At 45.8% G+C, this 25,000-nt stretch overlaps 1 protein-coding gene across 2 annotated transcripts in view; it reads left to right on the top strand.

The window, feature by feature from the left end:
• Positions 1-25,000, top strand: part of Galnt17 (polypeptide N-acetylgalactosaminyltransferase 17) — a 397,683-nt gene that overhangs the window by 164,879 nt on the left and 207,804 nt on the right. For both annotated transcript variants that reach the window (XM_040731689.1, XM_040731690.1), the window contains exon 3: positions 21,927-22,093. In XM_040731689.1, coding sequence (XP_040587623.1) covers positions 21,927-22,093 — 167 coding nt within the window. The remainder of the gene's footprint in view (positions 1-21,926; positions 22,094-25,000) is intronic.

The raw sequence follows: 25,000 nt of genomic DNA, 5'->3' as shown, positions 1-25,000 counted from the left end.
AAACCAAAACAAAACAAAAAGAAAGGACATGCATGATTATGGCACTTGTGACCAAACCCTTTCTGTCTGAATCATATCTCTGATGACTGATGTGCCTTGGTTAGTTTGCTTTTGCTGCATTCTTTCTTTTTTTATTTGCAGTACTGGGGGATTCTAGGCAGGTACTCTTCCACTAAGCCACACCTAACCCCTCAATGGGGGATTTTGGGCAGGTGGTCTTCCACTGAACTACATTCCCTGTTCCGCTCTAGGAAATTCTATCAAAGCACTCCACCACTGATCCATGCCCCTGGCCCCTGGTTTTCACATGACTTCAAAGTGACTTACAGAATGTGAAACATCATAGGTACTACTTTCTCTCTCACAGACACTCACCTAGAGGGAAGCTGTCCAATAAATACTCTCTGGTTGAAATAATAAATAGGTCCAGGCTCAGGAGCCTGTCTGATTCACTGAGCACGATAATTATTCCCTTTTATTGACTGCCTTTTATGTTTTTGTCACTGTGCTGCATGTTTTATTGATCTCATTTTAATTTAACCACTCTCTGAAGTAGCTGTTACCATCTCTGTTTTATAAATGAGGCGAGGGGAGGGGGCTTGGAAAGGCAAAGAAGCCTGACTTAGGTCACACAGGTACTGTGTCGCCCATACTCACCTGTGTGTTGTGTGAGGCTGTATTGAAGGCTTCTGAGTGCTGCCTTCCCCACAGCACAGCCTCTCTGGGACCAGACATGCCTAACCTCACACCCTCACCCTGTCCCCCGCACATCTGCAGAATGGAACCTTCTAATCGCTCTGGTATTGAGGACCTTCCATGCCTGCAAAATGGAATCTTCTACCCACACTGATGTTGCCAGGTGGGAAACAAATTCTGAACCCTAGAGGAGATGGAAAATTTCTCTGCAGAATCTGCCCCCTCTCTTTTTCTCTCTGTTTCAGTTTGTTTGGCTGTTCCTCTGCTTTAATCTCTGTCTGTCTGTCTGTCTGTCTCTCTTTGTGTGTCTGTTTCTGTCTGCCTCTCTGTCCCTCTTCATTCCCTCTCTCTCCGTCTCCCTCACCCCTCCCTCCCTCCTTCTCTGTGTGTGTTCCACTGCTTTAATTTTCTTCTGTTGATCCCTTTTAAGTCATCTGTGTAGGGAAAAAGGACCAGTCAAAGAAACACACCCCGAGCAGAGCCAAAGAAACACACTTTGGCCCTGCAACCAGAACCAAAGAAATGCACCCTGACCCTGAAACCAGTGCCAAAGAAACACATTTTTACCCCTGGAATCAGAGCCAGTGAAAGAAATACATCCTGGCCCTAAAACTAGAGCCAAAAGGCTAAAAAGTACCAGAGAAAGAAACAAACTTTGGCCCTGAAACCAGAGCCAAATCCTAACCCTGTGCAGAAAACTAGCCAATCCCTGAGTAGGAGCTCTAGCCAATCTGAGTTTAGCATTGAAATCTGACCAATCCCCACCCTGAAAGCCCTATATAAACCCTGTGTCTGTTCAGCTTGTGGCTGTTCCTGCTACCTGACTGTCCTCTGCCACTCTGGCAAAGGGCAGCCACTCTCCTGGATTCTTCCCTCCCAATAAACCCCTTTAATGAGCTTTGGGTGAAGACCTCCTTTTGTGGTGGAGCAAAGACGGCCCTGGGCAGAGCAGAGAGAGCAGAGCGAGCAGGGCTGTAACACTTTTGCCGGGAAAACCATCCCCTGGCAGAGTGGAGTTGTTACACTCAGCTCTCCACTCATACGAGCAGAGCTAAAGCAGAGCTGAACTGCAGCAACTTTCCCGGGGAAACCTTCTCCTGCTGGAGCAAAACGGCTCCACTGGGCAAACATCCCCAGCTGGAAGACACTCTCTGCCAGAGCAGAGCAGATACACTGGGGAAGCCTTTCCCTGAGGCAGGACTGTAAGCTGCTAGGCGTACTGCGACCTGTGGTAGTCCTTGGCTCCCGAGCTCCAAGATACCTTTCCATCTGAGCTGTGTAACACTCTAGGTATCCTGTGGCTCCCGAGTTCCAGGATACCTGTCCCACCCGATCCACCCGAAATGCCTACAATCTGAGTCAGCATCCTAATAACAAAAGGGCTGCATGTAAAATCTGATGAGTTATATGTAGTTATATGAGTTATATGTAGTATGATAGAGTTCGAACTATTTACATTCAGCTCAGGGGGAAAAAATTAACAACGATACTAGGTTTAGGAAATGTTTCACAGAGGAGTTCATTTAACCAAGAGATCTGGGATGGTTAATCTTCATTGTCGACCAAATTTAGAATAGCCAAGGAAACACATCTTTGGGAGTGTCTGGTTCTAAAAGGTTTAACTGAGGAGGAAAGGTCCATCCTAAAGTAAGTGGCACCACTCCACTCCATCAGCAAGGATCCTGAATGAATACAAAAGGAAAAGTGAGCTGAGTGTTAGCTTCTCTCTCTCTCTCTCTCTCTCTCTCTCTCTCTCTCTCTCTCTCTCTCTCTCTCTCTCCTTCTCCCTGTATACAGTCTCTGGGGACACTGAGTGCCAACCTCATGTGCCTAACATGTAACCATTACGGCAGGAAGTAGGATTCTCAATTTATTTATCAGCTGACCTCAAACTGATGCTGGAATTGAAGGTGGCAGCTACTTTCGTGTCTACAGACCTTCAGTACTTGATGGTAACATTGCAGGCTGTTGACAGCAATTTTTAGATTATGTCCTGGAGGGAAACTCATTTAGACTCAGGAAGTCAACAATTTACTAGTCTCACAAATTTCTGAAACTCACAACTTTGCATCCATTGAAGATGGCTGGGGAGAGGAGAATCTCCCATCATCCAATCTGCTTGCAGGGAGATTCAGGGATGCAGCTTTGTGAGTCGTTAGCCATGCTGGAGTGGGTTTACATTGTAAAGATGCCTTTGAATTGTGTGTGCTTTTCTAAACAACTCCTCATCCGTGCTCCCATAAATAACTCCAATACACCCATTGCTGGACTTTGGTTAATTTGGTCTGTCATTGGTGCCTTCCCTGTCTAGTACCAGTAGATGCTTGTTCAGGTCTGCTCAGGAAAAGTCCCTCAAAAGACAAATTTGTCACTGTGAGAGGGCATGCCCTCAGCTCATTGCATACTGGAGAATCCTGATGCTTTCTGTTCACGAGGATTCCAGCAATGGAACCCATAACTGGTGAGTTGGGAGGGGGTGGTTCTTAGTGTATCTCTTCTCATTGAAGTGTTATACTGGGGGGGGATCTTTATCCTAAACTAGTGCTCATGTGTTTACCTCCCTGCACTTACCTAAAAGAAATGCTCTCTCATAAACACGTATGTCCTAGTTTTCTTTCTGTTGCTGTGATCAAAAGCAGCCCAGAGAAAGAAGGCATTTACTTGCCTCACACTTTCAGGCCATCATGGAAGGAAGTCCAGACAGGAACTCAAAGGAGGAATTTGAAGATCAGAAACCATGAGAAAACACTGCTTGCTGGCTCTCTGATAGGTTCAGGCTTAGCTAGCTTTTTCTTTTTTTAAATGCAACCCAGGACTACCTGCCCACAGTGGGCTGAGTCCTCCTGTACTAGTCAGTAATCAAGACAAGTCCCTCAGATCTAGACATTCCTTCCAGATGACTGTGGGATGTGCCAAGAGCACGATTAAAGCTAACTGGGTCAATATCTTCCTCTACTCAGAGAATAATCAATAGATTCCAGTGTCTGTAAGCATGACGGATGTTTTATATATAGAGACCTTCATTATTTGTGATTTGCAAGTACAGTGAAGATTCCTCATTTTGTCAGTGAGAGAAAGCCATGGAGTGTTATGAAAAAGATGGGATCTGCATCAGTGTCAGACTAGACAGTAACTTGGGCTTCTGGAAGAACAGGAGAGATGGACTAAACTCATGTGTTCATGGGAGCACCATGTGTGTATTGCACACAGAGAAGCAGGCACCTCACAGTGCAGATGGCATGTTCTTTTAGTTAATTTAGAAAAAGAATCTGATTAACCAACAGGGCTTTGAAGATGAACACGGGGTGGGGGGGGGGGGGAATAAAAGATCAGGGCAGATGGAGAGAACATATTTGTTCTTGGAAAATCATGAGAAAATGTTTAATGTCATCCTAACCTCATCTGCATAAAAATAGTCTTATGCAGTGAATCAGATGAAAGCAAAAGAAGACGATGTTTCTGAACCCCTACTTTCCCTAGCGTCATCTCATTACCAAGAGTGTAAGTACTTCAGCTGAATAAATAAATTCAAAGTTGTGTCAAGGGGATATACTAAAGTTATTATGCCTTGGAGATTTCTTCAGTGGTATATGCGATGATAACATAATGTGATCTGTTTCCCAGGGTAGCACTTTGGCTGTATGGTTGACCCCTGGTTAAACAAAATAGCTTATTTTAGTTTCATTTCTGTTGCTGTTACAAAATACCCTAATTATGGAATAAATGGTTTATTTCAGGTCACAGTTACAGTTGTTGTGGGGAAATTTAAGTTAAGGTACAGCGTCAGCTTCATCTTGTAAGGAAAGAATGAATGTGTGCATCCTTGCTTTACCTCAGCCGGCTGTCTCCTCTTACAATACATAGGACCTCTCACCTAGGGAATGATGCCACCTACGATGGGCTTATCTTCCTACATCTATTGATAATTTGATCAATCCTCCACAGACATGCCAACCTGATTTAGGTAATTCCTCATTAAAACTCTCTCCCAAGGCGATTTTTAGGTCGTGTCAAGTGACAGTAAGACTAGCACAGGACTGTCTGTAGCTCTCAAGTGTTTCAGGAGCACACGTGAGTTTTTTTTTTTTCAGTTGCACAGTCGTATTTGTACCATTAACTCTGTAGAAGTTTAAAATCAGCCTTGGCTGATTCATGACATATATGTAGCTCCACTCTGCACATAGAACAGCTGGGGGTTGAACTTGGGTCGTCAGTCTTGGTGCCAAGTACCTTTACCAGCTGAGCTGTCCCACTAGTCCCCTGCTATGGCCTCTGTAGATCTGGGTCATTTACATGATTCAAAGTTAACCTTGTTGACCACAGCCCCAAGTGCGGTTTCTTTAGTGGGTGTATTTGTGTGTTTGTAGAGGAAGAGGAGTTCTGACACTTGACATTGGGTCTGTCTGGCTGTTTAGGATTCACTCGGGTACGTTTTGTTCTTTTCCATCCCTCCTGTATGTCCAGGGGCTGCATTTTCCCTCATCTCGTCTTCTCTCAATGCAAAGCCTGTGCTCATGTTCCCTCACTCACAAGCCATCATCACCGCAGGTACTTGACGTACCAGGTGACTTGATTTTTTCCCCACATTGCCACCTGACCTGGACTTTCTATTGTTTTGTTGTTTTTTTCAATCCTGGCTTCTTGCTGCCAGGCTTCTCACCATGCTGATAATGAACTAAACCTCTGAGACTGTTAGCAACTCCTAACTAAATGTTTCCCTTTATAAGCTTTGCCATGTTCACGGTGTCTGTTCGCAGCAACAGAACACTGACTAAGACAGTAAGCAACACAACCAATGATTCAAGCCTGAAAAATATGTATGAGATTCTAAGTCAGTCTGCACAGTGCAGCCAGAAGTCTCTGTTCAGCAAGAGTCTTGCAGGACCGGGGTTCATGTGCTCTACTGACATCAGGCATAGTTTATCAGCATAGGATTCAGATTTAAGAGTCTGATAGATTTGGGAATCTTTGTAGGGATATTACTGGTTGAGCACTCCAGTTCTGAATTGGGAATAGGGTTATTCAGCATGTGTACAAGAATGTCACTATTGAATAACCAGAAAATTTAGATATTTTGGGAAACTGCCATCGTATTTATGGACCTGAATATGTCATTTATTAATATGATTCATTTTTAAATTATTTTTTTAATTTTTAGATTATAATTTTCCCCTCTCCTTTTCTCCCTCTAAACTCTCCCATATACTCTTCCTTGCTCATTCACATCCATGACCTTTTGTTTCATTAATTAATATATATATATACATATATATTCATAAATACATAAATACAACCTGCTCAGTCTGTATAATGTTACTTGTGTATATTTACATGGCTGACCATTTGGTATCGGATATCCAACTGGCGTGCTCTTCCCTGGGGAAGACTGCTTCTCTCACTCACAGTATTCCTTAGTTGCCTGTAGATCTTTGTGTAGGGTTGTGGTCTAGTGGTCTTTCTCCTGTCCATAGCTGCATGTCTGTTGTTCTGTCCTTGTTCAGCTCACATTTAGGCAGTCATGTTGGTGAGACTTTATCGGTGTAGCTTCTCACATTTCTAGGAGATAATGTCTTACAGTTAACTCCTCATTCTTCTGGCTCTTGCAATCATTCTGCACCCTCTTCTACAGTGTTCCCTGTGCCTTGGGTAGAGAAACTGTTTTTATAGATATACCCACTAGACCTGGGCTCCAGAACTCCAGATGGTTGTGGTCTTCTGTAACGGTCTCTGTCTGTGTTTTTTTGTTGTTTGTTTATTTGTTTTTTGTTTTTGATGAGGAGTAAGGGCTATACTTATCTGAGTATATAAAGACAAATATTTAGAATGAAGTTAAGGATTGTGATGGTTTAGTAAAGTAGTTGTAGATTCTTCCCCAAGATCTATGCCTTCACTAGCCCTGCATAATTGACTAGGTTTCCCTTGTTTTGAAGGAATCTTGAATCCAATTACAGAGCTGTTGGTTACTACCAAAGTAATTTCACTTTTAACTATGTCAATTTATCTGTGTTTGTTTGTGCCATGTGCACTCAAGTGCCCATGGAGACCAGAGAGGGTGTGAGATCATCTGGAACTGAAGTTACAGGTGATGTGAACTGCCTGGTACGGGTGCTTGGGAGATGAACTTGGGTCCTCTGGAAGAGCAGCAACTGCTCTCAACCACTGAGCCACTTCTTCAGCCCTTGTCATTCACTAATTATGCATCCAATAAGAACATATTGATCACCAATAAGTTACTAGTCTGAGAGCGCCCATGAGGAACAGGTGTTGTCCTCTGATTTCAATGATTGGCCAACAGGTTTTGGACACCCCCCACACACATGTATTTAATACTTTTTTATTAGGCATAGGGACACTGGCAGTCTAACATGTGAAGCCCTCCAGTGCCTGCATGGCTCACAGTTCAGGGTAGATTCCCTGGCTGTATGTCTCCAGTACTTACATTTGCATTCCCTGAGGGCTTGGAAGTGACATTTAAAAATTACTTGTGTGTACAGATGCACATGTGTGTGTGTGTGTGCATCTGGAAGCCAGGGGACAAGCTTGGGTGCAGCATCTCTTATTGTCCTGGAATGGGCCAAGTGGGCTAAGCTAGCTGGCCAAGTGAGCCCTGGATATGCATCTGTTTCCACCTCCCCGGTACTGGGATTAGAAGTATGTGCTGTCATATGGCTTTTTAAGTTGAGTCCTGGACAGCCTCGAACTCCTGATCCTCGTGCTTCTGCCTCCTGAGTGATAGGATCAAAAGCATGGGTTCAGTGTATGTGGTGCAGGAGGTGGAACCCTAGCCTCACACACATTAGGAAAGCACTCTACCCACTGAACTATGTCCCTAGGACTCTGTTCTTTCCCTCCTATTTCCTTTTTCTTACCCCCCAAAAATATTTTGAGACAGAGTCTTGTCCACCAGGCAAGGATGACTTTGGGCTCACACTTGCCTCCACCTCCCAAATGTTGGGGTAGCAGACGTGTGCCATCACGCCCCACTGGGACCAATGCAACTCCAACGCTGGAGATCACAAGATGGCTTTACATGACAGCTGCGGTGTCTGAGTGTGCTCAGTAGGCTTCTGTCAGCACTGTGTGGTTGTCACTGTATTCAGTTGTGTTGTATGAAATCGCCGCTATTTGTCCAGAAGCAACCATTTAGTTCAATACAGTTTACTCCTTTCATCCTTTGGCTTTTGACCCTGTGGGCCATTGAGGTAGTGACTTCATTAATGACAATGGTCAGGTAACCACACTCATCGTGGCTGAATTTTTTAGCTTCAGCTTGTCAGGTGTTTTTTTTTTTAAGTTCTTATGTCCTGAGGCCAAGTGAATTATTCACACTTAACTGAAAGATCGGTTGTGGTTTTAGCCATGTCCAAGTGCTTCTTGACTTACCAGGTCACATTTCAATGAGTCACGGTGAGCTGAATCTATCATAAGTTGAAAATGAATTTGAAATTAAAATGCAGGGCCGGGAAGATGACTTGGTACTAAAAGTGCTTGCTTGCTACGCACGCAGGCATGAGAACCAGAGTTCAGTCAATGCTGGGTGAGTGTGTCAGCTGCTTATAATCCCTGAGTTTGCATGGAGCACAGGGGATCCTCAGAGCAAGTTGGACAGCAAGACTAGCCGTAGTGGTGGGCTCAGGATTTTATTGATTGACCCCGTCTCAGTGAATAAAGTGGAAGAGCTGGGAAGGTTGATTCTTGACATCAGCCTTGAACCTTCACGTGCCCGTACACAAGTGTCACACACATGCAAAAATGCATGTACACACATGCATCACTCACACACACACACACACACACACACACACACACACACACACACCAGAAAATGGAAGAATAAAGTAAAATGCATAAACCTATATTCCCAATAGTCAGAAGGTTGAGGCAGGAGGATAGGTTTTAGGCCAGTCTTTGCTACATGAGACCCTGTAAATTAAGGACCATGTATTGAGGAAGGCACTCAACATACAAGCATTAGAATAGAGTTTGATTTCCAAAACTGACAAAAAGCTGGATATGATGATGCATATTTGCAAACCCTGCCCTCTTACAATGAGGTGGGAGGGGAAAGAGCCAATAGAATCCCATGGAAGCTTCCAGGCTAGGTAGTCTGGGGCACACAGCATAGCAGCAAAAGCAAGAGAGACCATGCCTCAAAATGGAAGAAGGTAAGAGCCAACTCCTAAAAGGTGTCCTCTGGCCTTCCTCATGTCCACCATAGTGTGTTTACATGTGGACAGAGGACCCAGCACTCACATCAGGAGACAGAGTTAGGACAATGCCTGGCAACTTGTGACTAGCTTGGCATCCATAATGGTGTAATGGTGAACAATAAGAGACCTTGTCTGGAGCAAGCTGGCAAGTGAGGATCCAAGGGTACCTATGTATCCCCCCACACACACCAAATGGCACACAATCTCTCTCTCTCATACACACACACACACACACACACATTCACTCTCTCACACATACACATAAACATACACACACACTCCTACTGTGAGGCACATGCGTATTGAGTTGTAGTTGAGATTCGGGAGGCTGTGTTCTTGGTGCACATGAATCCCTTGGGGAGTGAACCATTGGAGAGCATCAGCATTGCTTCTTTAAACGGATAGTCTGGACTGGATGCTCCCCTCTCTGTCTTCTCTGCCCTTGTATGCTCATGCCCCAATTTTAAGAAGCGTTCTTCAGTGAAGTTGCTGTGCAGTGGGTGCACTAAGAGATTGAGGAAAGGGAGAGTAAGACAGGCTACCCAAGTGCAGGGGCCTACAGTCTATTTGCAGAAGCTTGACCACCTGACTGTACCACTCAGTGGAGTGAAATCACTGTGAGGCCAAGCTCCCATTCAACTTCCCTCCAGAGACAGAGAGAAAAGAAGGAAGGAGTGGGGAGAGGAGAGAGGAAGAAAGTAAAACAGAAAGAGGAGGAGATGGAGAGAAAGTGGAAAAAGAAAAGAGAGAGAATGAATAGCATTGTAGGGAGTATAACTTGGGCATTTGCTTATGCGCTTGAACTATGACTGGCATCAAGTGTCATTCATGCCTGCAATAGTCAGACTCAAGGGACAGGGCAGATGGCTCTGTGAGCAAGAGTGCTTGTTATTCGAGCTCAAGGACACGAGTTTGCAACTGAGAACCCACATTAACAAAAAAGAAGAAAGATGTTGGGGACTGCTGGCTGCCAGCCTGGCTCCAGGTTCAGTGAGAAGGCCCTGTCTCAAGGGAGTCAGATGGAGAGGGATAGAAAGGATGCCTGACAGTCTCCATTGGTCTCTGCAATGGCGCGCACACATGCGCGCACACACATGCGCGCGCGCACACACACACACACACACACACACACACACGAGCATGTACACATGCACACATACATATGCACACACACACGGACATACACATGCATACACACACGTACACACACAGCAGACTTTTCTCAGGCAGAAGATCATTTTTGTCTTTGTTCTTACACACTTCTGGGTGAGTGCTTTAGTGTACAAACTTACATTATGCCCACGAGCATGTGTGTTCATGCTCAGGTGATTTGATGACTCCACCCCTCCAACCGCATTACAACAAATGTACTTAACAGCAATTAAAATGTTTGTGCCCGCTGCGTACACATCTCCCCAGAACACAAAGCTGTCCTCAAGAGCAGCCTAAGTAATTCTAAAGATTAAAGCTGGTGATTTGCAAAGCTCTGTGGTTCATTTGCTTCCTGCAAATATCAAGATTAACAAAGAAATTCACTGATCTCACTTTGTTCCCTTGGAGCATGTGCACAGGCCCGAGGAAGCCTGACAGACACAGGCAAGGCTACAGGACCCAAGAAGACTCTCTCTTGATCCCTTTTATGGCCAAAGAGGTGGATTTACTACCTTTTCCATTGGGAAAGGCGTCTCAGGAAAACATCTATTTATGTATATTTGTACAAGAAGTGCTCATGTCCATGTTTTCCATTACTCATTGGGCTAATTATGGCCATTGAAAAGACAACTTAGGTCTTAAAGACTGTAATTGTTTGTCATTGGATGAATGGTGGCCATGTGTTGACTCTTTTTCTCAACTCTGGAGATAGGGTCCTGAACTAGTTCCTTTCCAACTTTCCTTCCATGTCTATCTTAATTTTCTCCCTGTTTCTGTGATGAAACACTCTAACCAGAAGCAACTTGGGGGATGGGGTTTTCAGTTTACACCTCCAGGTCACAGTCTATCATTGAGGGAAGTCATCCCAGTCACTTGACTGAGCGGCACAAAGCACAAACCTTGAGGAACTCTGCTTGATGGCTGGTTCTCAGACTCAGGTAACTTTCTTATAATGCCCAGGACTGCTTTTCTAGGGAATGGTACTGCCCACTGTAGGCTGGGCTTTCCAGTGTCAATTAATAATCAAGACAACTCCCTATAGATAGTCCCAAAGGCCAATCTGATGTGGGCAATCCCTCAATTAAGGCCTTCTTCTCAGAGGATCCTATGCTGTGTGAGGTTGACATTAGTTAAAGCTAACCAGGATAATGTTTATCATGTTAATTTGCTTAGAAACTGTTGTTTTGGGGGCATAAATGCATCCCAAGTTGACTCAGGCATAGGGAGATAAATACAGTGGTGATTATGAGTCAAAGCCCTTGCCCTAAGAGCAGAGAAATATTTTCCAAACATGTCTTGGTTACATTAAAGAGACCAGTAGCCAAGGATGGTGGCCATATTGGATGACTTCCCTGGTAGAGCTAAGGTTGCCATTTTATTTTGAGTGTGTGTACATGTTTCATGTATGCATGTTGATGTATTCACTCATGTGTGGGAGTGGAGGCCAGAAGTCTATATAGGTGTCTTTCTCAATTGCTCTTTATTTTTATGTGTAAGTTTGTGTGTCTGTATGTGAATATGAAAATGTGTATGCAGGTACTAAGGAGGTCAGAAGAGGGTGTTGGGCCCCCTAGAACTGGAGTTAACGGGTACTTGGAAGTCACTTGGGATCTAAATTCCAGTCTTCTGCAATAGTAGTGAGGGCCTTCATCTACTGACCCATTTCACGCTGGCCTAGAGCTAAGCTAGTCTGGGTGGCAAGTGAGCCCTAGGGAGCTGTCATCTTTACCTACGCGTTGCTGGGACTGTACAGTGACACCTGGCTTTTCACATAGGTTCTGGGGTTCAAGGGAACCTCTTTATGACTGAGCCATTTCCCCAGTCCTTGGGAGTCATTTTAAATGCTTTTCCTGAAGAGTCAAAGCCAGTTTCATTTTGAATGCTGATGGAACCGAGTCAAGCCTCTACTTTAGATTTTTTTGTTTTGTTTTTTGTTTGATGTTTTGTGTGTGTGTGTGTGTGTGTGTGTGTGTGTGTGTGAGTCACAAGGGTTGCTCCGATCTACCATCTTACTCTCAGCTTGGGTTTTCCTCTGGTTTCTGACTTCTTTCTGTTTGTCTTTCCTCACTGAAGATAAATGACTTTCAACAGCTCTAAAATGGCAGACCACAGATTCAAACTCAGGCTTCAACACTACCTTTCTGGTCCGCCCTCCTTGTTTCCTAACGTCTGGGTCTTGGTGTTGTGACGTGACTTAGTTCTCTCTTCTTCTAAGTAACTAAGGGAAAGTATCTGGCACAATCCTTCATGTCAGAAGTTTATTTCTTCTAGCCAGTTATCTCCAGTGGGGCCCTGCCCAAACCTTTTCCCACAAGACCACAAGGTCTGTGGGTGTGAGAGAGAAAGGGTGTGTGTGTGTGTGTGTGTGTGTGTGTGTGTGTGTGTGTGTGTGTGTGTACACGTGGAGGCCAGAAATCGACAAGTACTATGCATCTCATTTTCTGAGACCATGTTTTTCAGGGAACCTGAGGCTTACAGATTAAGCTGGGCATGCTGGACAGTGAGTGCCCCTCAGCCACCTGGGATGTACCTGTCTCCATTCCCAGGGCTGGGTTTACAGGCATGCATTATTGTGCCTTGCTTTTTACATGGGTGCTGGGATCTGAATTCAAGTCCTTATTCTTATACAGCAAACACTTTAACCACCGAGCCTTCTCCACAACCTCCCGATCCCAAAGTAGGTTTGATCATATGGAATTCAAACTCCAGCATAGCACTCGGGAAAATGGTGACTTTTTTATGCAAGTGCATTCAGACGAGATGGTAAAACAACGCTTTAAGGAATTTTTGTAGACACGCGGCTAAAATCTTTTCATTAGAGTCTGATGGCCATCACGTGTGACAGCATATTTTGTCACCATACTTCCTACCTGCTTTTAGATTAGGTAAAAATGCTCTCTAAGCATGGAGGAGCTATGACAGTGGGGCTTATGTATTGGGGCTGAATCTACTTACCGTGAGTGTGTGAAAGAGGTGTGTGTGTGTGTGTGTGTATACATACATACATGCACGCGCAGGTGACCACAAAGTCTAAAGAGGGGGCTGGATCACATGGAACTAGAGTTACAGTCAGTTGTGAGCCGCCCAGTATTGGTGCTGGGCACTAAACCTAGGTCCTCTGCAAGAGTAGTCTAGGCCCTCTACCAATTCCCCAGTCTTCAACTTCCACATTCTGAAATCAATATTCTTAATTCACGGGATCTGTCATTCTGTCTGCTTTGATGTTCCTACAATTCTTTGTCTGTCTAGTGCAGTGGTTCTCAACCTGTGGGTTGTGACCCCTTTGGCATCGAACGACTTTTTCACAGGGATCACGTATCAGATATCCTACAGATATTAACATTATAATTCATAACAGTAGCAAAATTACAGTTATGAAGTAGAAACAAAGTAGTTTTATGGTTGGAGGGGTTCACCACAACATGGAGAACTGCATTAAAGGATGGAAGCATTTAGAAGGTTGAGAACCACTGGTCTAGTACATTTCTTAATCATCTTTAAGGAGAGCACAAAATGACAACTGAGTGTTTAATCTTTGGATTCTATCTGTCCGTCTGTCTATCTATCTATCTATCTATCTATCTATCTATCTATCTATCTATCTATCTATCTGTCCATTCATCCTTCTTCAAGCCACACCATAAATCTTACTCTTCCCAACAAAAGTAGGTACTGTTGACTGTATGTTTCTGAGGTTCTCTTATATTGGGTATATCAGTTACTTCTACATTGCTCTGAAACTCGGGACCCAACAGAACCAATGTAAGAAAGGGAAGTTATTTTGGTCAAGGTTTCAGTCCATCATAGGAGGGAAGGCCAGAGGGACTGTGTGTCAGGGCCCATTTCTATTGTGATGAACCAGGAAGTAGAGAGAAAATGGTCAGTGTGGATGTGTGATTCTGAGCCTGCCCCCAGCCCCTAACAACTTACCTCCTATAGTTCAGCCCTGCCTCCCCAAGCTTACCCTGCCTTCTAGAACCCGAATTTGTGGACCAAGCATTCAAAACTTGAACCTAAGGGGGTGAAAAATTCAGAGTGAAACCCCAGTGCAGGGAGTGTCTGTTTCCAATTAATTTATCCCCCTCCTGTGTGTGTGTGTGTGTGTGTGTGTGTGTGTGTGTGTGTTTGCAGGCCTGCATGTGCCATGTGTGGAGGTCAAAGAACAACTTATGGGAATCAGTTCTCCCTTTCCAGCATGTGGATACAGGGACTGAACTCAAGTCATCAGACTTGGTGGCAAGCACCTTTACCTACTGAGCCACCCTGCCTGCCTGAGGTGCTATTTCTTTTCCTTGTACCAGTCAGTCTCTGGAACACCCATTTCTTGTTGAGATTCTCTGTATTTTCTGACCTGTTTTTGCACAATGCTGTTCTCGTCATCTACGGCGACAGCCCCCCTTCTCCCTGCTCTCTCTTTGCAAGCCCCCTTCTCCCTGCTCTCTCTTTGCAAGCCCCCTTCTCCCTGCTCTCTCTTTGCAAGCCGTGCTCTGGAAGTTGCCTACTGGTGCTTCACAGTCCAGATCACATTTTATCTCCTGTGCCAAACTTTCCTGGGTCCCCATCCATCTCTCCCAAGCAGAAATTAGCTTCCAGAGCCTCTTGAACAAACCTCTTGCATGGCATTTATCTTTCTGTGTCGTAATCGTGATTTACACATTTCTCTTTCTCTTATGGAACTGTGAGCTTTTCCAGGAGGAGACAGCAAAGAATAAAAATAAGTTCTGGGACCAGGGAGATAGCACAGTGAGCAAAGAACTTGCTATACAAGGGTGAGGGCCTGTGTTCAAATCCCAAGAACCCACATAACGTTGGACATGGTGGTGCCTTTTTTGGTGATCCCAGATCTCCTGTCTGAGGTGGAAGATGGAGGCAGGAGAAACCCCAAAGCCTGTGGTCTAGCTAATCTTCTAGACCATATGGCAATGAGCAAGAGACACTGGCCTGAAGAGATGGCACAGTATCCAGGAGCGCTTGCTGCTATCACAGAGGACCTGTTTGGTCACCCTCATCCACACACACAGCAATGCATGACCACCTGTAACCCCAACTCCAGGGGATCTAAGATCATCTTCTGTCCTCTGGGGACACCCACGTGCCTGTACTCCCATACACTCATATGTACATGAATAGAAAAATAAGTTTTTTTTAAAGAGAGACATTGTTTCAAACAGGTAGGAGGCAAGGACGGATACCCAGGGTGTTGAGACACTCATGTGCACCCACAACACACAGAGGGTTTTGCTGTTGTTGTTAATTCAGTATCTTCGACACCTCATAGGCCCATGATAGACAGATGCTTAGCTTTTCAAATGTCACGGCAAAGCTAACGTTTGTGTATGATGTAGACGTGCTCGTCCTTTGGTCTGTTCAAAATGAAGGAACAGGGAATCAACCATCTCCCATCTGTGATCAGAATTGAAGCATGTGCAGTTTCCTTGGATTTGTTTTTTCATTGACAAAGCCAGTGGGACGAAAATCATTTGGGATGAAATAAAGTCGCCATCCCTTGGAAGAGGAGATTCTTCCCCAGTGATCTGATGTGGCATCTTCAGCCAGGCATGACAGGTGCCCTGGAGGGGGTTTAGTGTTCCTACAATTAGAGGCCACTCGTTAAATCTTTGACATCCCAAAATGAAATGCTCTGCTCTGCAACCCACTGCAGGCCCAGGCCAGCAGAAAGGTGTATCCATCAGTTCTTCATCACTGTAACAAAATACCCAAGGCAAATTGACTTATAAAGGGAAAAGGTTTTATTTTCGCACAAAGGTTTTGAGAGCTTTCCATTCTTGATTGGCAGGCCTGGTGAGACGGTTTGAATTAGAACTGTCTCACAGGCTTGTGATTTGAACGTTCACTCTGCAGTTGGCGAGGTGCTGTTTTAGGGGATTCTGGGAACTTCAGGAGATGATGCCTGTCTGACAGACAGATAGAGGCCACTAGAGGTGGTTTGGTGGTTTAACCTATTCACCTATCTGTGGCTTCTGACTCACTTGTGTTTCTTGGTTGGCTTGAAGTAAACAACCTTGGCCATGTTGTCTGGTGATCGGTCTATGGGCCTTTGGAAATGTTTAAGATCCACTCTCAGGTCAGGACGAAGCTCAGTTGAGAGAGTGTTTGGCTTGCGATCATCAGGACATGTGTTTCACCCCGTGCTACAATGGACATCTTATGACTATAGAGGTTCTACCTATTCGTTTTGTTTTGTTTTGTTGTTGTTGCTTGTATCATCTGCTTCCTCATTTGTCTTTCTTTAGTCTATTTAACTAATTATTCTTTTTAAAGAGATTTATGTGTGTGTGTGTGTGTGTGTGTGTGTGTTTGTGCCCGCCCATGTGAGTGCAGTGCCCGCAGAGGTGGAAGTCGGCATTGGGTCCCTGGAACTGAAGTTACAGGTGTTTGTGAGCGACCTGATGTGGGTGCTGGGAACCTTACTTGGGTTCCTTGCAAGAGCATCAGGTGCTGCTAACCACTGAGACATGTCTTAACCTTGCTTCTTGACTTTTCGCCATTAAGTGATGTGAGGCCGTCTTCTCTTCAACTACTGCTGTAAATTATTTTCCATTTGCAGTTTGCTGTACCCTCATTTTCTTTGGGGAGCATGACTCTGTGCTATTATTAACCTACTGTGTTTCAACTTGGGAATTCTTTGACATCCAGAATTTGCAGATACTCATATTTTCTCTTATATTTGGAATTCTAAACTTAGCTTGTTAAATGTAAAATTTATCTTGGAGTGTGTTCAAAGGGTAGATGCTCATGATTTTATCCAATAGAGTCCCAGCACCATTGACTGGTGAATTCTCTCCTTTGGTTTGTTGTCAGTCCTTGGCATAGACTCTCTCCATCTGTTCCTTATCTCTTGGTTCTGTTCGATCTCTCAGAACCCACAATGTAAATGAGGACGACCCTGGACTCTGATCCTCCTGCCTCTGCCTCCAGAGTACTGACTGTAGGTGTGTACTACCAAGCCTGCTTTATGTAGTGATGGGGGTGCAATACAAGGCTTGCTTGCTAGATGAAGAAAACTAAAACCAAATCAAACAATAAAATAGCAAAACCACTAGAGCAGTCTAGATTGCTCAGAAGCAACAGAGAAGGGGCAGATTTTCATGGCATGGCCTTTGGTTTCTGAGAACCCTGCTGGCCAAGTGTGTGATTGGTTGGCTCTTAAATAAAGCTATTTATTCTTCCCAGATGATATCATTTCTTAATGTCCCTCCAGCCCTCCTGCAGCATCCAGGCCAACCCGTCTCCTTCCACTGGGCTTCAAAAGGTACCAGGTTAGCTGCCTCCCAGTAATGTTGGGGGCGTCACTCTTGCCCCGAGTGTGTGGAGGTTTTCTTTGCTCTGACCTAAAACTGTCTGAACAAATTTACTCTTAATTATTTTCACAGATTCTATTCCTGGACCACTGCTTAATAAAACTCTAGGGGTTTTCTTTTCTTTCTTTTTTGCTTCAGCACAATAAAATTAGCTGTATCAGACCCAGGTGGAATCATCTACTAAACTGAGGGTCTGAAGGGTATGTGTCTGTGTGTGTCCTCTATTCTCCTTCAGACAAAGAATTTAAGTATCAGAGAGTCAACTGTGGTCATAACTCAGGTTAAGGTAAATCCACACCCTTTCATTAAAAAGAAAGGAAAGGGGAAGGATGGAAGAAGAGGGAAAGAAAGAAAGAAAGAAAGAAAGAAAGAAAGAAAGAAAGAAAGGGAGGAAGAGAGGGAGGAGGAGAGGGAGGGAGGGAGGGAGGGAGGGAGGGAGGGAGGGAGGGAGGGAGGGAGGGAGGGATGGAGGGACGGAAGAAGGGAGAAGCCATTCTGCCCATAGAGGTGTGGATGGTTCTTGCCTGTTCCAGGACCTCCCACTGTATCTTAATATGGCTAAGGAGAGTGGGGCCCCCTGGACTTTTTGGCTAAAGATGACTGTCCTTTGAAAAAGCAGCTCCTTATGACTCAGAAAATAAAGTACTTCCTAGGTAGCCATGGAGTCAGGAAGTGAGCCATCCAAGAATAAAAAGTACTTTGGGGGAATATTCCAGAATAAATGTTTGTAGAAATCAGGCTGGCAGGGAAGACGTGGGGCTTTGTGTGATCTTGACACTGTGCTGCCTACCAACAGAGGTGTCATTTTGGCCAGGAGGGGCTGGTTAAACCCTTCCCAGCATGCTCCTGAGTTGAACTAACTAAAGGTATAGATTCTGTCCCCAGGATGGTGAGACTAAATGCATACCCCCACAACCTCATGCAATTAATTTCTGGAGTTTCTCTGGGGTTCCCTGGACCCTAAGATAAGCACTTGTATGGTGGAGTGGGCTGAATCCCCATTGCTAAGAAAGGCATCACCAAGATGGATAAGACAGACCCAGGGAGCTCTAATGCTAGAACAGGCTGTTTTTTTAGGAGGTTTGGCTAATGAGGTATGTGGCTCGTCTGATAGGAACCATGGAGCTCAAGAGGAAATTAAACCACCCAGCAAAGTGTGCATTTCCACCCCCCAATAATGAGAGTGCCAAGAGAGGAACAGCGTGGATCTGCGTTATTCCACCCCACATCTCTCTCATTCTGCAAGGTCTGCTGTTGCTAAAAATGATGCTATTCTCTTAAGATACAGGCAAGGCTTGATGAGGAGGGATAAGCGTAACTGGAGCGCCAGGCTTCAGGATGTACTTGACCCAGGCAGTGTGGAGTGTTTGAGCCCTGATTAGTAAATCAAGAGAGACAGAAGTGCTAGAAATGTCTTCTAAGCATAGGAGAGCTGTCACCCACCTCATAACTGTAGTGGAAAATAAGTGATACCTTTGATGGAGTGAGTAGCAGATGGGGTAAATGCGGGAGGGGCGGGGAGATTTTCTCATGAAGTTCTGGGAAGGCAAAGAGGAAGAGGATTGGTGGTTGCCCTGGGGAGGGGGAGAAGAGGACTGTGGGGAGGGATAGAAAACAGCAAAGGAAAGGCGATGGGCATTGGGATGGAGGTCTAGGAACACCGCCAGGAGCCAGGGCTTAGGGGCAGAGGAGTAGGTAGATAAGTGATAGAGTATTTTTAGGCAGAGAGAAAAGTTTGTATGTGTGGAGGGGCGGCCTTCCTGGACAGGCAGGAGAGATGGCGTTGGAGAGAAGAGTTGGAGCTGTGTTAGTTCCTTCTTTATACTGTAACCAGCATCGAACAGGAAGACTCTAAGAAAGGAAGGGTCTGTGTTGGCTCCTGGTTTTATCAACTAGAGCTACCAGGTGGATAAAGCCCAGCTGTTCACATCACGGCAGGCAGGAAGAGAATGCAAGAAGGAATGGAGATAAAATATAGCTTCCAGGAACTCCCGTGACCGACATCCTCAGAGCCTCACTTCTGAACCTCCCCATAATGTCACGGTATCAGAGCCTTCATTCTAGTTTCATTTCTGTTTCCGTGATTAAAAAGAAACCTGGAAAAACAAAAACAAACAAACAAAAAAGCAAAAATCTTCAGGCAGAAGTTCATTTTAGCCCCCAATTCCAGGCCACACTGCCCATCATCGCGGGAAAGCCAAGGCGCAAATTTGAAGTGCCTAGACACATCATATCCACGGTGAAGAACACAGAGAAATGAATTCCTGCATGCCCACCACTCAGCTCACTCTCCAATTTTATACAGTTCACGACCCATCCTAGGGAATGGTGCTGCCCATAGGGGGCTGAGTCTTCCCAAGCCAAGTAAGGCATTCGAGTCAATCCCCCACAGACATGCCTTATCTGAACAATCCCTCATTTCAACTCTCTTCCCAGGTGCTTCTAGGTTGTATCACATTGACAGTTAAACCTATTGGTCACACTACTAAAACACTCCTGCTGCCATGCCTTCCCTACCTCTGAGCCTGACTGTGAGGGAGGTTCTAGGTACGTTCCTCCAACTGGAAACAACCGTCCTGAATGGGACCTGAGCGCCACTGATATCTCTCTCTCTCTCCTTTCTGACGATGGATGCAACTGGTCAGCTGCCTTCTGCTGCTCCTGCCATGCCTTCCCCATTGCGATGGACTATGCCAGCAAAGTGTGATTAAAACAGCCCCCCCTTTGCAAGGTCGCTTTTGTTAGGTATTTTGGCACAGCAGTGAAAATAGCAGCTAAGACACCAGGGAAAGGCTAGCAGAGGCAGGGGGAAACCAGAGCAGCCCCAGAACTTGGGGGGGGGGGGGGGTGTAAGACAAGGTCTCATAGGGAAAAGGAGAAGGAAGTGGTAGGGAAGGAGGGTGCCATGGTTGGAGCTGAATACATGGTGTGGCTGAATACAGGGTGTCTGGCATTGCAGAGGAGGCCAGTGAAGGCCAGACGAGTTTGCAGATAATTGCACCACAGCACCAATATTCCTAATATGGTAGTTCTGACTATTCCTTGGAGTGGGTCAGAGGCTCCAAGGCTCTGACAGGGAGGAGGGCTTGCAGTGACAATGTTTCATGAGGTAGGGCACTTTGATCGGTTGCAAATATCTCTCCCAACATAAGGAGCAGTGTGTTAGTTGTGGCTCCTCAGAGTAAGGTGAGAAAGGGAGAGAGAGAGAGAGCACGGGAAGTGACTCAGTTGGTAGAGTACTTGCCTAGCATGCACAGGGCCCCGGCTTCCATTCCCAGCACTACACAAGCTGAGTGTGGCAGTGCACACCTGTAATCATAGCACTTGAGAGTCAGAGGCAGGCAGATCGAAAATTCAAGGTCAACTTTGGGCAAGGATTTAAGTGTTGGGAGTAGTTAGGCATGAGCTAGCTGCCTCATCTTCAGTACGGAGAGTAGTGGGCTGAGATGCAGCAGCTGCAGACTCCCAGACTGAGCGTGCAGGACCAAGCCCCGGAGAGACCTCCTGGTACAGCCTCACTCCTTGGATCACCACCCAGTCAGTGGGATGACTTCTACCAACAGCCCAAGAGCCTATCAATGAATGGCCATTTGTATCCCTCATCAGTGGATTTACAGGGCCATCGCAAAAAACAAGGCTGCGTGATCCATGAATCCCTGAGCAGTCTCCTCAGGAGGCAGGGATGTATATTGTAACAAAACTTTATTTTCTTCTGAAAATTGCCAGTGTGATTCATGCGGCCTGACACAGCCCAAGCTGTTCAGCATAAAGAAACAGAAGCATCCTCCCTCCCTTCCTCCCCAGCATGTCCCTCCTACTCCATCTCCTTTCCTTTGTTCCGGTCCTCACGCTTCCTTCTATGCACGCTGCAGTCTCACAGAGGCAGGATGAGTTGGATCTTTGCACACCTTCTGTGCGTGCATGTGTGTGTGTGTGCGCATTCACACGTGCAAGCAGAGACCAGAGAACAACAGCCTCAGCTTATCTTGTTTTATCTTTCTTACTTAATTGTAAAGTTTTGTTCTGTGAATAGGTGTTCTGTCTGCACGGATGTCTGTGCACCAGATGCATGCCTAGTGCTCATGAAAGGGTGTCAGATTCCCTAGAAGGTCATCGTCAGTTCTGTGGTGGGTCTGAGGTCAGCCTGGAATGCCGGAGAGACCTCATCTTGAAATAAATACAGAAAGATGGAGGGCCAAGGGAAAGTGATGATTTCTCACCTTGGAAGAACCCGCTGAGAAACTGGCTAAAATCTTCTGTGCTCAGCCACATCTTGTGTGCATTCTCTATTTTTTTTTTAAGATTTATTTCATGTGTACGTGTTTGCGCTCCCGAGGGTATGTATGTGAGCCGTTTGAATGCAAAGTACCCATGGAAGCTGAGCAGTGGCGCGAGCTGGGCTGGAGTTGTGGGCACTTGGGAGCCGCTTCCTGTGGTTAACCCGTGTCCTCAGCAAGAACAGTGCCTGTAACCTCTGAGCCATCTCTCCAGCCTCTCGTGTGCCGCCTTGCTTTCTCTGACAGCCTTCCTGTTCTCCCTTCCCCAGGTGTAAGGAGCTCAAATACTCCAAAGAGTTGCCCCAGATATCCATCATCTTCATCTTCGTGAACGAGGCCCTGTCCGTGATCCTGCGGTCGGTCCACAGTGCTGTCAATCACACACCCACACACCTGCTGAAGGAGATCATCTTGGTGGACGACAACAGCGATGAAGGTATGGGGGAGGACAGTCTGCCTGTTGGACTCCGTGCCAGCAGGAAAGAAATGCCACTTCTGTTCCCAAGGGAACCATGCTGGTGTCCATGTCTCTTGCTCCCTGGAGCATATTGGAGGAAGGGAGAGTCTTGGCAGTCATTGGTACATGACTATGTGGGTCCTCTCTGGATCCGTGCTAGTTAGTTTTAATTGTCTGCTCAATACAACCAAGAATTACCTGGGGAGAGAGTCTATAATCTAGATCAGTTTGGTCCATGTGCACCTCTATGGAGGATGTCTTGATTGTTAGTTAAAAGGGTGCAGCCCATTGCGGGTGGCATCATTCCCTAAGAAAGGGATCTTGAGCTGTATGAGCCAGAAAAAAAGTCAAATAAGAACTACAGTCAAGCAAGGGTCCATCTGCTTCCACTCTGGACTTGGGGTAGGTTATGACTGGCCCTCTAACATTGAATTGCGAGCCAAATGAACTCTTTGCTCTCCTAAGCTGCTTTCAGTCAAGGTGTTTTATCACAGCAAGAGCAGCAAAATGAGACTAGAACAAGCTCTTATAAAATTGCCAGGTGGACGTACACTGGGGGGAAATCATAACAGGTAGAGTGCCTTCCCCACAAGCATGAAGACCTGGATCGAATTTCTCAGAGCCCATGTTTTTATTTTTTTATGTTCTATTTTCTACTTTTTTTGTTGTTTTTTTCAAGACATGGTTTCTCTCTATTGCTTTGGAGCCTGTCCTGGAACTCTCTCTGTAGACCAGCCCGGCCTCGAACTCACAGAGATCCTCCTGCCTCTGCCTCCTGGGTGCTGGGATTAAAGGTGTGCACCACCAATGCCCCGCAAAAGCCCATGTTTTTAAAAATCTGCATGTGGCATGTTGACATGTGCTTATAGTCCCAGCATTGGGGAGGCAGAGGCAGGAAGATCCCTGGGGCCCATTGTCCACCAGGCTTCACCCTGTCAGTGTGTTCCAAGACACTGAGAGACCCTCTCTCAAAACACAATGGGGACAGCTCCTGAGAAATGACACCTGAGGTTGTCCTACGGCCTCCACATGCATCCACATATGTGTGCATGTGTACCTGTGCACACATAAACAAGTGCATGCGCGCGCACACACACACACACACAAACAAAATTAAATAAATGGATAAATGAAATTACTGGAGTTAGTCATGATGACCCACACCTCTAATCCTAGCAGTTGGGAGGCTGGGGGAGGATCATGTGTTCAAGCCTGAGCTGGGCTGAACAGCAAGGCCTACATAGTGAGCCCTTATCTAAAATCAAAAGGAAACCAACCAGACCAGAGTAAATCCCTCAGCTTGGATCTGGTAATTTCCCCCTTCACATCACCAAAAGAAGACAAGCAGGAAGGTCTGGATTCCTCTGCCTCCACAACCTTTTCCAAGACATAAATTAAAAAACATGAAGACCTGATTTTGATCCCTAGGTTCTGCCTGCATGCCAGACTTGCTGGCATGTACCCATAATCCAGGCTGGGGGTGTGAATAGAGACAGGAGCATCCCTGATGCTTACTGGCCAGACAGCGTAGCTGAATCAGAGGGCTTCCTGCTTAGGGAGAGGTGAGGTCTCCAAATGAAAAGGTGAAGACACTCACCACAAAGAAAATACTTAACATCTTCGGCCTGAACACATACCACACCATAAACACACACACACACACACACACACACACACACACACACACACACACCATTAGGAACACAATTTTGTTTTAGAATTCCCCCACCGGATTCCTGAGCCCAAAATGGAGGCAGGTTGGTCTTTTGAATTCAGTACACCTAGAGACAATGGGTCCCTTAAAATACAAAGCAAGCAAGTATTGCGGGATGATTGCAAAACTCCTAGGATGTGTGGAGACAGCATCCGACAAAAGCACATTGGCCAGGTGTGTAGAGGTAGACACTGATAATCATGCTTTTGAAGCTGCTCACAGTGTCCAAAATTCACTGCGCTCACCACAGGGAGAAATCTGTCTGAGCTCAGGACAGACATGACAACTGCAGAGCCAGTGAGCCTGCTGAAGGCCCAGGAGGCTAATCTTCCAAGTGTTCATAGGATTAGGGGTACCTAAGCCTCTTGCAGTGAGCAGGCTGAGTAGAAGGATTACCCCACAAGGGTTGCAAAGAAGATGAGCTCACTTTGGTCTTTTCTGTAGCCTGATCTCCAGGAGACCAAGTCTGGATCATCCTAGAGGTGGGGGTTTCCCTCAAGGACTCTCCAGAACTGCTGGCTGATCCCCAAACACTTGGTGAATAGCGCTCCTGGGTCCAGTAACCTGTCTTCTTTGGGTCATCACCCAGTGTATAAGAATTTGCCACTGAAAAGATTTTAATACTATTATTTTCCCCCCTTTATCCTTTCCTTCCCTCCCTCCCTCTGTCTCTTTCTTGACAAGGTCTCATGTAGGCTAGGCTTGCCTCAATCTGTCTATGTAGCCAAGGATGACCTTGAACTCCTGATCCTCCTGCTTCTGCCTCCCAGGTCTTGGGATGACAGGCCTATGCGGGTATAACCAGTTTATCTGTGCTGGGGATGGAACCTGGGGCTTCATGCATGCTAGGTAGGCACTCTGCCAACTGAGCCACGTCTAGACTTCCCCTCTCTTCTTCTTTACCATGGACCACTTCATTATCTGTGCCTCCTTCTAAGCCTGATTTTGTATTCAAAGGAAGAGTTTCTTCCACTTCCTGGGAATCTCACAACCTACTAGCAAAATCTCTCCCTAGTATGGTTCTTCTCTGGAGGCTCCTGTACACTCACTGCAGACCTTGTGTTTTTAGTAGAGTACTGTCCCCTGACAAGGGACCTCTGTTTGCACACCCCCCACCTGCTGACATTTAATGACTGATGGCCCACTTGTCCTCAGTATCCCAACCTGTTACT

The sequence above is a fragment of the Mesocricetus auratus genome, unplaced genomic scaffold (genome assembly GCF_017639785.1).
Source record: "Mesocricetus auratus isolate SY011 unplaced genomic scaffold, BCM_Maur_2.0 Super-Scaffold_100025, whole genome shotgun sequence".
Classification (NCBI taxonomy): Eukaryota; Metazoa; Chordata; class Mammalia; order Rodentia; family Cricetidae; genus Mesocricetus; species Mesocricetus auratus.
The sequence above is the reverse complement of the archived record's forward strand: the minus strand, read 5'-3'. Positions and strand labels throughout refer to the sequence as shown.